We start from the raw sequence: 12,774 nt of genomic DNA on the forward strand, positions 1-12,774 counted from the left end.
AGACTAGCCAATAGCAATCCATCTCACGATTCTCTGAAGCAACCCAGTGTAGCCTTTGCAGCTCGCATTGTGATTGCAATAACTAGTGCAGCTGCCATTACCTTGGTGAGGCTGAAGAAAAACAGTCTATGGACTCCAGACCCTCTCCAGGAGAATAGTTAGTTATGGCTTACTTCACTGGCCTTCATATCCTTGTCAGCTTTATGAAGCAATTGCTCAGTTTGTAATTTTTGTCTTTTCTTGTTTTTTATTTAATATTTTGCTCTGGCACATTCCTTAACACAGCCTGATCCTAAAGCCAGTGGACTGCTTATAAGCTTTTTTTTTTTTTTTTAAAGTGTTGAATGACAACTAATCCCTTGTAGCAGGGCAGTTAGAAGCAGTAGCAGCAGCAGTAGCACTTGGCAGTTGGAAGGAGAGAGAGCTCCCTGGCCAGAGTTTGAGTCGTCGCAACCTCCGTTCTCACATTTCTGCTTCTCGCACAGAATGCCAGTGTATGAGGCAGGGCACTGGCAGCGCTGGTGGTTATGACACACTCCCCCATTCTGACAGCGCAGAAGCTCATTGTCACACACACGGGCTGCAAAAAATCAAGGGAAAGATTAGGGACAGAAAAAGTAGGATGAGCTTTTCAAAAGGCCAATTCTAATTTGTTCCTAGCTAATTCAAAAAATGGGCAATATACAGTATATTCTTATTGTTGTAAATGTCTGTGTAGTTCTTTTACAGGGCATGTAGTGCATATATTCACATGTTGGCCTTAATCTAGGCTATCCAATTACTTTGGTAGTAGAATAGTGTATAGCATTTTCTTTTCTTTGTATTTTGAAGTCATTCTTCTTGATTTGTGCTGCTAAATTCATTTATATATTTGAATGTGTTAGGGCATGTGTCTGCTCTGTTAGAGGAGGAGGACATATTAATTACATTGTAACTACATGGTAAGTACATTGCAACTACACTTCAGGTGTACTGTAATACCATTGCAAAACACAAAGAATCCTCCCTCCTAATGTGTCACGGCTCTCAGGAGCAGTCTAGACATAGGTCTATCTTGTAGTAAAATAAGTGAACAGAACACAAACGTTACTTAACAATTTAAAGATAAAACATGCTTAGTTTAGTTTATAATTATTTAAAATTGATATAAAACATACAGCACATAGGACAAATTCCACTGTTAGAGTATATCACCATGTCAGAGACATTTATCTCTTGTTCTATAGGACAGTGATTCTCAACCTATTCACTTGTGAGGGATGTATATGTGGCTCTCCAGTGTGGCAGCAGACCCCCTACAGCTCATTTTACTACACAAAGAACTCTTCATGACAGGATCAGCACAACATTCTGTACAAGAAAAGACAGCAATCTTCCGACACCTTAGAGCAGATATCAAGTTAGTTTCTCCAGAGCAATTTCCACCTCTTTTTAGGGCCATTATACGAACATTAAAACATTGCAACTATCCAGTTCTTCCTTTTGAAGTGTGAGGTGACAGGGTACTATTTTAATAGGCTCTCACTTGGGCCTCAGGTTGAGAACCATTGTTTCATGGTGTTATAGCAACATATGAGGATTTTACCATACAGAATGTCATATAGCTGTGGCAAATATAGCTTAAAACAATACCATTTTAAATTGGCTTTGGGGTGATTAAAAAAAAAGACTTTTCACCAATATACCACCAACTGTTGGATAGCTCTGAAAATATACAAATGTGTACTACTGTGTAGTATATATTCTTATTATACTTTGTCTTTTTGTGTCTTTGGTTGTGAGTCTGTAAGTATTACCTTAATACATCGAGACCTCAGTGCTGTGAAATACATAAACTTGGAAAAATGATTGTGGGACTTCACTGTCGCAACCCTGAAATCTAATATCCTGGGCTATGTGTGCTAATATCAATGTTTCTATTACAACTGTATACCATGTATAATATTTATGAAAGCATTCAGTTCTTTTTGTATTAATTATTGATTACAAGAGCCCACTGTGAGAAACTTATGGATGTCCAACTGCCCAGAATGTTGTTAAGGTGGAACTTTTTTGTCACCCAGAACATTTGATTAAGTAAAATCAACCATCTAGTGTCAATAATATGGAGACAAATTCCCTCAACCTGTCAGTTCTCTGACAAAAAATGTGAGCTTTAAAAAAAACAAACACAACCCCCCCCCCCTGAAAATGTAATCCTCCTTTTAGAAATGGGGGACAATTTCAAGCTTTCAAAGTTCGCAATCACCTGATTGCGAATGTTTGAAATTTACTAAATTAAATTGTTACTACCTGTACTGTAAATTAAGTGCTTCAAATGCACTTAGAATCCCCCTCTAGTGCCAGCTTGAGTTGTTGAAATTGCCCCCTTTATTCCATTCCCTTTATTCCATAACTATGGAAAAACGTGTTTAGGGCACAGTTCTGAAAAAACTTCTGGTTAATGTGTGAAGCATGTCCTCCAAATTATACCTACTAAAGAAAGAGGTATTTCTTACCAAAGTATGCATAATGTAGTAAAGTGGTAGTTTACAAGCACAGCAGTCTTAGCAAGCCTGTCAAATTGTAATGGATCAGACCTAGTCATTTAGGGACCAAGATTGACGTATTTAATGTAATAACAGTGCTGTACTACTGCATTTGTTTTTAAACTGAACATAACATCTGCTAGCCCCTGAAACCTCCCCTGAACAAAATCTTGTAACATTAGGATATCTTGTACATGGATGACAGCATCTGTTCTAATTAATTAAAATGAAATATAATGATCTACAGGTGTATGAAATAATGTTTTCCCCAGAGCATCTGATGACAATTAAAGCACAATCAAAACTAGACATCTTAATAGCATCTGCAGGATGTCTTGCGAAAGATGGCAGTTCAAGAACTTCCTTAAAAATGACAAGGAACCAATGTTTGTGAAAAACCGTTTGGGTTATGAGAAATGGTTCAAACCCTCATTTGAGAAGATGGAGGATAATCCTATTTTTGATGGCTGGTATGACCTACATTTACCTCTGTAACTGTACAGGATTTGTATATGTGCATGTACAATACACATTTATCATTGGTTTTCTATCTATAATATAATGGTGTATACAGAGGATGGCCTGGTATTTCATGACCTGGGGGTCAAAGGTCACATTTTTGCCATGACCAACTTAGTTTGTGAAATGATGGGGTGTGAAGGACAGATGGATAGATGGATGAAGCACATAGTGTGCCATGCTTCATGTGGGTACAGATACATATCATTGATTTAAATAACAACGGGGAGAAATCCAGAACAAAGGGTGTGGCAAGCAAAGGGAACAGTTAAAGACCTGATCCATAGTTCAGCGCTTTTAAATACAGGGGTCGGTACTGTATTTTCCACCCAACTAATTCAGCCTGCAACAAACTCCTTTGTTTTAAAAAGGATATAGCTCATATGTACACAGACACATCTTATCAGCTGTAAGTACCCATTCTGTAACAAGTACTGTATTTTTAATGAGCCCTACAATAATATATGCATCCTGGTATTGTGCAATCAAATACGCATTGGGTGATGCAGTAGCAACACCACCTCCTCATCCATGGCACACTGTTAGTTATTTGCAGTTTACACTGTTTTCTTTGTCTGATTGATATCACATGCATGCACAGATCTGGCAAACTAGAAAGCATGATTCAATACTCAAGGGAAACTTCTGAAGGCCCTCTGTCCTCTATCCAAGACAACACTGTTTGCACAGCTTTTGATGTTTTACTGGCTTTTGTTTGCTGCATCTGGGTTACTGAAGCACAGACCTTCTCCTTATACAAGGTTAAATAGACATAAGACATGCCCTTGTGCTGCTTACCAGGCCCTTAGCTCATTCTAAAGAAATGATTATAAGAGGTTTAAGTCTCTACAGATACTAAGCTTGCATTGAAGCAGAGATCCTACAGGGCAAAGCTCCCAGATCATATATATCTTTGTGTCTTCAGCCAATGTTTTGTTTTGTATCACACTTATATGAGTATTTTTTTGTTTGTCAGTTTTTACAGGTACACTGTTGTGTGGGCCCGTCAAAAGTCATGATGGATAAAATCATCAAATCTGCCTACATAATTGGTGTCAGGAGTTGAAGACCCGTGTTTGGAAAACTCCCTAGCCTAAAAAAGATTATTGAGAATATACAAGGTCATTTATAGGTTTCTCTGTGGTTAAAGTCAAAATTCTCAAGCTTCAAAATAAAAAAATAAAAAAATCCTTATGCAAAAGTGTAGAAAGAGATTAGACTGGTCTAGTGATTTGCATTGCTTTGCTTTTGAAAAGAAAAGGGCACAGAAATCTCATCACAAGGAGTGTTTTGATTTGATGTTGCCTCCCAAGTGCCAGGGGTTATTTGAAAGGTAAAGAGTGCTGTGAAATTGAGTTTATAAGAACTCATGAATATATTCTGTACTGTTCATAGTTAAACCTTCTGAGTCAGAGACAAGTGAACAAGAAACACAATAATAAAAGGTAAAGCTGCCCCAGAACATTCTTTAAAGGGTACATAAGGACCTTTTTATTTTATTGTGTTACGTGTTCCCATGTGTTGCTACAACTGTTTACGTAAGATGTGTGTATTTTAATTTTTTTTTTACATTTTGACCACTTTTTAAAATTTTTAAATTACATTCCCTGCCTCAAGATGGCTTCACATGTACCCGCATGGACCTCTCAGAACTACATTTCCCATCCTCTTCCTGCTCATATATGTAACTGAGATGGATTTACCAGTAAGCAGGAGGATGATAGGAAATGTAGTTCTGAGAGGTCCATGCAGGTACATGTGAAGCCATCTTGAGGCAGGGAATGCAATTAAAAATTTTCAAAAAGTGGTCAAAATGTAAAATAAATAAATAAATAAATAAATAAATAAATAAATAAATAAATAAATAAATAAAATACACACACACCTTACTTAAACAGTTGCAGCAACACATGGGAACATGTAACACAATAAAATAAAAATGTCCTTATATACCCTTTAAGAAATGCAGTCAGCATGAGTGAATAAGATGAACTCGGATTAAACACATATCCTGATACTATGAGTCTTCTTCATGGTTCGGCCAAATTTAACTTTCTCTTATTGTAAATTACTTCTTATAATATGAATTCACCCATCATGAATTTCCTGTTTGTGTAAATTATTTTTACATACAATTACCCATTCATACAGTTAGGTTTAAAAAAAAAAACTGTATAAATGGGTAATTGTATGTAAAAATAATGCTAATGCATCAATGCCTTTCCATGCAGCATAGAAACGAGTGACTAGTGCAAAAGAAAATGGATTATCCTTGCAGACAAAAGGGGAGATGTTGAAAGCGGTGGATAATGCACCAGCATACACGAAAAAAGAAAGATTTCAGGCCTATGAAGCTGTGTATGCAAGTCGTCAGCATTTCCGAGCTGCTCATTTTAAAAATGCAGATGATCAGAATGGGACATGCAGATTTCAAGTTGCAATGCACACTTTTTAAAAGTTCACTTACAACCATATTTTCAATAAAATGGACAGACTTAAATGTATAAAACCTTTCATTGTACTGTAAATGAAATTGTATTTCACTGATCCTGTAGCTTCAATAAAAACTGATAATATGCATCTGGCTTAGACTCCTGATAATAAGAATTACTGATATGACAATTTTGCCAGTCTCTAAAAGTTAATATTAATGAGAGTTGACTGTCTATATACAATGCTCTGTATGCTTTGAAGTTAGAGCAAGATTAGTGGTTATATTTTTAGAATACACTTGTAATCTTGAATATAAAGTAAGCAAACCAGAGTACTGTAAGAAAACACTATTTGTTAATCACCTCATTCTAAAATGATGATGCTGTACATGAAAACTAATTTGATCTTGGAGAGAAATTATTTTAAAGTAAAGGTAGGTTATAAGAATGCAAATTTTAGAAACCAATTCTAAAAACTCTTATGGAAAAGTGGTTAGAACCCCAGGCCATGCTTTAAGCTGCATATCATTTTTGCTTACCAAACAGAACCAGCAAGTACGCTTATTGTTTTTACTTTTTACGAAACTCAATCATGCAGGCCAGCGACACATTAAAGCTTAAAAAAAGACTTGCAGTCGGGTTACAGTGAACAAATCCAACATAAGGTACAGTAGCTTATCAAATCAGAACAAAAAAACAGAATCATCTTATATCTGCTACTGCTACATATTTAGCTACTCATGCTAGCAATAGAAGCCATGACTGCAAGGTGCAAGAGAAAGGCTGCACTGGTGTGTTCTACTTACGTTGGCAGCCATTGTGCCATACATATCCTGGCAGACATTCATCGCATTTAGGCCCTGTTGTTCCCTTCTTACATTCACAAAATCCTGTGTCATTACAGCGAACATTGTCTGAACCAAAGGGATTACATTTACAGTCTGCAGAAACAAGACAACACACATACATACACACTAGAGACTAGTTCATGGGTTAATGATTTAACAAGCCAAATAAATAAACTCTCCAAAACTATTATTATTATTATTATTATTATTATTATTATTATTAAGGAAGGCCATCATTTGTACAGTACAGTATAAGGTGAGAAAATCATTTTTTTCTTTTGATATATTTTTTTTTCTTCTAAAGATCAATGTATCACTTTCTCATAACTGCCAACAACTGACACAATGGAATGTGCTGTGAAATGTGAAGAAACAATACTACTTGATATTATGTGTGATCTTCCTTTTGTTTGATTAGAAATTAAATCAAACTAATAATACTGCAGTGTATATCACAATATCGATATGCATTCCAAATTGATAAGAAAAACATGTCAGTGAAATTCTGTTATTACATATCTCTTTAGCTGCTTATTACAATCAATTATCTACATTTAAATTGCCCAAATGAGTTGACCGTTCTTTATTTAGCTCTATTTCTATTCCAAATAACCTTCACTTTGTATAATGTTCCACTTACATAAAATTCTGACGCAGATATATATATATATATATATATATATATATATATATATTATATATATATATATATATTAGAAAATAATTGATCATTTACGAGCAGAATCACAGTTAAACTAAAAAACAAGACAGTTTATGGAATACTTTTGGTACTGTAGTTGTTTAAATTGCTATTTTCTTTCTAAAGATGGTAACCATTTATTGGTAACTGTTTTTTTCTTTTCTCTAGCTCACCAAAACACAGTCTTGTGTGTGTGTGTGTATATATATATATATATATATATATATATATATATATATATATATATATATATATATATGTATATGTTTACTAGCATGCAGTACCATTTATAAAAAAAGGGTTCTAAGAAATATGATCGTTAGGTGCATGTTTTAATAATATTTTGTAATGGTCTTATTTATTTGAATTCTGGTTGGGTTTCTACTTTGCAAAATTTAATAATAAGAATAATAAAATGGTTTAAATAATGCATTTGGATACCACTGTTTTGGATTTCACATGTATTTAATAAAAATAAATACATACAAAACTATGTTAGTGTTTTAAATACCATGAAGACAAAATTAATCTTAAAGCATACTATACTTGGAATCCGTGAATCAGAATTCATGTTTTGTGTGACATTATGTTATTAAGAATACTATTGCTTTGATCTGACACCAAATTTGCATTTGTCATTTTAAGGTAATAAATAAAATATTTTGCCATTTGCAAATCAACAGGGAATTGTCAAATTGTATTAGTCTTTCCAATGTGAACAAGATTACATTTTTCTCCCACACAGAAATGAAAGCTTCTCATTCATTTACAGTATGTTGTAAAATTAAAGAAAAAAATGAGCGATTGGTGTACAGTCAATCTCAAATTAACATTTTTTGAGCATACCTTAAATTATGAATGTCACAATACAGCATTATGATTTACCTTGAGACATTGTTTAAATATTATTAAGTAAATGACGTTACATTTATTCAGTTATTATTTTTTGGGTCTTGGCAAATAATCACACCATCCCATTAGTGTAACAATTCTAAATATTAAAGAACAATGAAATACCAATATGTTCCTAGGTATAATTGTAGTTTTGCCTACAAAACCTGACATGGCAATGGTATTGTAACCGACCTAGAAAAATGAGCATTGGCAATAGATTTCAGACCCTTTAGTCTACACTTGTAACTCACTGCAGACAATGGTGTGCTTGCAGACATGTTAAAAACAGGGCCATAAAGGAAATGTTATAACCTGCCAGCATTTCCTAATTTAATTTCTGTATTGAGTTGTTAATTATAAATACAGTTTCTCAAACTTCTATTTTTTTTTTTAATAATGCTGTATTTGATTGTTGAAATTAACTCACCTTAAAATCCATTATTTTCAATCTTAATGCGTTGTCAAATAATCAGACAATATATTTACCATATTGGTAAATATTTTAAAATGATACATTGAAATTGAAAATTAGATCAGCATGGATTTCAGATGTATAATGTTCATATTTCATGTATACAGTATAATCAATATTCCCATAGATATACTTCAACAGCAACAAAAAAAATGTTTAATGTATCTACACTTTGTTTTTTCCAGAAAAAAAAAAAATCCAAAAAAAATCAAGATATAGTTATGAATTTCAAATATCTTGGCTTTGCTGTTGTGCAGAAACCATTTAAAGCAGAGGAATGAAATGAGGAAGGTGGAGGCACTTCCTTTTGTGCAGGAAAATACAATGACTTACCGCGGGTCACAGTGCGGGGTAACATCTATACGAATTCAGTGTTTTCATAGGGAAAAATGAATATGTTCTTTTATGACTAAGAAAAAATGTATATAATTTTACAAAAATAGATCCAGACCTTAATAATGCCACTATTGTACTTAGTAATGTTAACAAATGGGTCAACTCCCATGTAGGGAAAACAGCAGGAGGAATAGTATAGAGTTTAAGTGGGACAGTATTTAGATCCACCAATTTGGTTTGTTTCTCATTAAACATGAGTGAATTAGAGCTTAAATAAACACTTTCAAAAAGATGCCAGAATATCTACTGTCCTTTAATTCTGGTTTAGAAAGGGCTTACAAAGCATCAGCACAAAATGCCATTTGTCTGTATAACCACTATATCTAATTAAGACCCACTAATAGCATTTTAATGGTTTGTCATTTGGAGCATTAGTTACAATGAGGACATGAGCTATTAAGGGAAGTACAGTATCAGTAAACAGATACAGTTACTTTTTCATTAACAGTGTGATTGGGCTTCCATTGTGTTTGACGCAGTTGCAAAAAGACAAAGACAAAGTGAAATTGGGCAGAACTGTACGTCAAGGACCACAGCTGGAAAATATTATTGGACCTAACAAATAATATTTAATGGTATAGGAACTACTGTTTCAGATATGATCATGCCTTTATATATATAATTATCAGTGATACATTTTAGAGGTATAATGTCAATGTATTCTAGGATAGAAAATCTGTCCCAAATGGGTAATTAAGGCAATTTCCCATTGTCTTCACAGATGCCTGCAGAAAAAAGCTATCTGATCCATTGAAAAAAAAGCTCATTTAAAAGAAAAAAGGAAAATAACTTGTCATACAGATCTGAAAGAATAGCAGTGCTTATTATTATTATTATTATTATTATTATTATTATTATTATTATTATTATTATTATTATTATTATGATGAAACTAACCTATGCAAACATTTTCATCGTCCAGATCTGCTGAAGTATTTCTGTAGTAGCCGAGCCTGCATAACTGGCAGTGCTGCCCTCTAGTGTTGTGTTTACAGCTGACGCAAATGACTGTGTTTAGCAGCTCGATGTAACTGCACCGGTTGGAGTGGCCGAAGTATTCACAGTCTTGCAAGGAAGAATAGAAATGTATACAAAAGTGTATACAGCAGCAGATAGAGAGCAGGTCACATGCTTGAGTAAGATGGAGAATAGGCAAAGAGCAATGGCTACATAACAGCACAGACACAGACAGCTGGCTTACATGTCAGTTCACATCAGGCTTATAATGGGCTGCATGTTGTTAGATAGCATTAGTTTCAGGCACATGAAACAATGGATGGGCAACCAGAACACAACAACAACAATATCACAGGAAGTTACGTGAAACTCTAATACATGGAGATATTTAAACAGGCATGAATATACCATGCAATTTGGAACTGTATTTGCGAGACTGTTTTTTAGTTTTTTTTTAATCAAAAGTTTAGTGAAATGAAAAAGGAGCTGGAGCTTTCAGATAGCAGCTTTTCTTTCTTTATTTTATTCCGAGCCAGGAAGACACTGTACTGTACAATGGGATTTGCCATGAACTTGTAATTAAAATGACACTCTGGGATGCATAACATTTTGCCAGAACTGTACATATTTCTTCCATTCACACTCATACACAAACACACACATGCACACACACACGCATGCACACACACACGTACGCACACACACACATACACATGCACGCACACACAATATAATATATACACAATGTGCATTACATATCTAAACATGTCTTTAGTTTTATTCAGAAGTTTGAAGTTATGGATAGAGGTAAGCACATATACTTCAGTTGTTCATTTACAAAATCGAAACTTTAGACACTTTCAGAGGCTGTACTTTAAATCTAATACTGTAACTATATTGTTACACTACAAATATTGCTTTACAGATTGTATTATAATCCATTACAAAGCTATTGAACTCTTGAATGTCCTAAAAACTGCTTTTAATTTTCAGTTTACTATTATTTTGTGCTTATTTGTTTGATCCAAACCATCCTACATATTTCTAGTTAGTATTATATGAAGTGTATCTATAAAATATAGTGCAATTCAGTTATAACAGTGAAAGCATCCATTGAAAGCAACATTTATAACTACAGTAGACTGTCTTCACAAGTTATTTTATGATAGCAACTGATTTATCACAAGCAATAATGTACTACTCCTAGTTCTTATTCTTGTGCTTACCTGTGCATCACCCCCCAGCCCATAATGTAGCACGTTTCTATCAGAACTAGCCTTTATACACAGATGTTGAAAGCTGAAGATATAATAAAGTAAGTCAAATACTGAAGAAGGCCCGGATAGAAACGTTTGTCTATTTGTCTAATTCTTTTTAAGCTTTTTGAATTTGTAGAAGATTATTGTTGGCAAGTTATATAAAATTATATTTAAAAACAGTTTAATAATAATAAAACAAGGCCAATCTTGTGGATGAATTGACTTCCCCTTTAAGGCCTACCTATATTTAGAATGTGATTTTACTTAGTGCTGGGTTAATATTGTATCCCAATGCTTTACTTCAGAGGAAAAGTCAAAATCCAAATTGTGTGCAAATCCCTATTTACAATGTATTTTATTAATCTTATTCCTTTACAAAAGTAGCCTACAATGATCATGGAGCAAAAAACATGAATAATGTCACATTTAGGTGTGAAAGCAGGATTACATTGTGCAGCAGCAAAAAAAAAAAAAAAAAAAAAAAAGCGACTAAAACTACTGATTACTTTTCTCTCGCATTGGGTTCACAGTAATATCCAGATGGCAAATGTGTTTTATTTTAAATATGCACAATTAGATTTGATTTCCCTAATGTATAAATAACATTTATTTATTAATCATATTTGCTCAGCACTGAAACAAAATGGCAAGCTGGGTTCTGACACATACCTGCATTAAGATATATATATATATATATATATATATATATATATATATATATATATATATATATATATATATATATTCCCTACTTTGTTTTCTGGGTTTAATACAACAAATTCAATTGCCACTTTAAAAAAGAAAATATACATATACTTTAAAGTGATGCACGTGTAAACTAAGTATACTATTTTAAGCATTCAGTAATTATTGGTTATATAAGAGTCATGTTGTTATTTTTTAGTACTATTGTATAACAGAGTAATCTGTATTCCTCTGTATTGAAAGGGAAATATTACCCCATCCCATACAGTAATACACAGTTAAAATGATCAATATCTTTGTAATGTGACTATAACGTTATATACTGTACAAGCATACTATGCATTAGTCTAAAAAGGGGTTAGTCTGGTTGCGTGCCGGGTAAGTACCACATATACTTCACGAGTATTCTAGATTCATACAGTGTGCAAGTTCAAACAACACAAACTAACACAGGGCGGGGGCACTGTATGAATCTCAGAATTCCTACCTCTCTTGCTGTTTGCAACTTGAACAGAGGGGGCAGTTGGCAAAGCAATTTGTGGAGCAACTAGATAATTTGAAAAAAAACAAAAAAAAAAGATCATGTGTACATTAAACAGAGAAAAGACGGGCAAAAAAACAAAACTAAAAACAACTCATTACTACGGGTGAATACAAGCAGCAAGTAGTGTATTAGGTTATTTTTTCCAGGTTAAAAAAAATAAAAAAAATACTGCCTTAAACTTCGAACACGTCATACTGTATGCTACAGACGAAAATCATCAGAGAAACGTTTGTCAAAATAACATTTCCTGTGAACTACATCCTAATTTATGTAGGCGTTTTCTCAAACTCAGTAGTTGTACAGTATCTAACTAAACAGGGTACAGTATCTAGCTCATAATGCTTCAGTTGCTTCAACTGCAAATGGTACTGTGAAAACAATGCTATTTATAAATGTGATAATTAAGGTTACATTTTACTGCCACATTTTGGCTGGGAATGGATTTTTTAGACCCAGCGGTAATAAAATATTTCAAATATCTGTGGAATAATTGTTACTATGTTGCTAGGAAGTCCACATA

At 33.7% G+C, this 12,774-nt stretch overlaps 1 protein-coding gene across 7 annotated transcripts in view; it reads right to left on the bottom strand.

Annotated features, from left to right (window-relative positions):
• Positions 1 to 293: 293 nt before the first annotated feature.
• Positions 294 to 12,774, bottom strand: part of LOC117400738 (netrin-G1-like) — a 98,442-nt gene continuing 85,961 nt past the window's right edge. For 5 of the 7 annotated variants that reach the window (XM_059031693.1, XM_059031694.1, XM_059031692.1 and 2 more), the window contains 3 exons: positions 12,198 to 12,257; positions 6,286 to 6,420; positions 294 to 580 (listed from right to left, as the gene is read on the bottom strand). In XM_059031693.1, the coding sequence (XP_058887676.1) occupies positions 333 to 580; positions 6,286 to 6,420; positions 12,198 to 12,257 (443 nt within the window). In that variant the 3' untranslated portion in view covers positions 294 to 332. The remainder of the gene's footprint in view (positions 581 to 6,285; positions 6,421 to 12,197; positions 12,258 to 12,774) is intronic. The other 2 variants (XM_034001076.3, XM_034001083.3) reach the window with 2 other exon arrangements.

This window comes from Acipenser ruthenus, chromosome 10 (genome assembly GCF_902713425.1).
Source record: "Acipenser ruthenus chromosome 10, fAciRut3.2 maternal haplotype, whole genome shotgun sequence".
In the NCBI taxonomy this organism is placed as follows: domain Eukaryota; kingdom Metazoa; phylum Chordata; class Actinopteri; order Acipenseriformes; family Acipenseridae; genus Acipenser; species Acipenser ruthenus.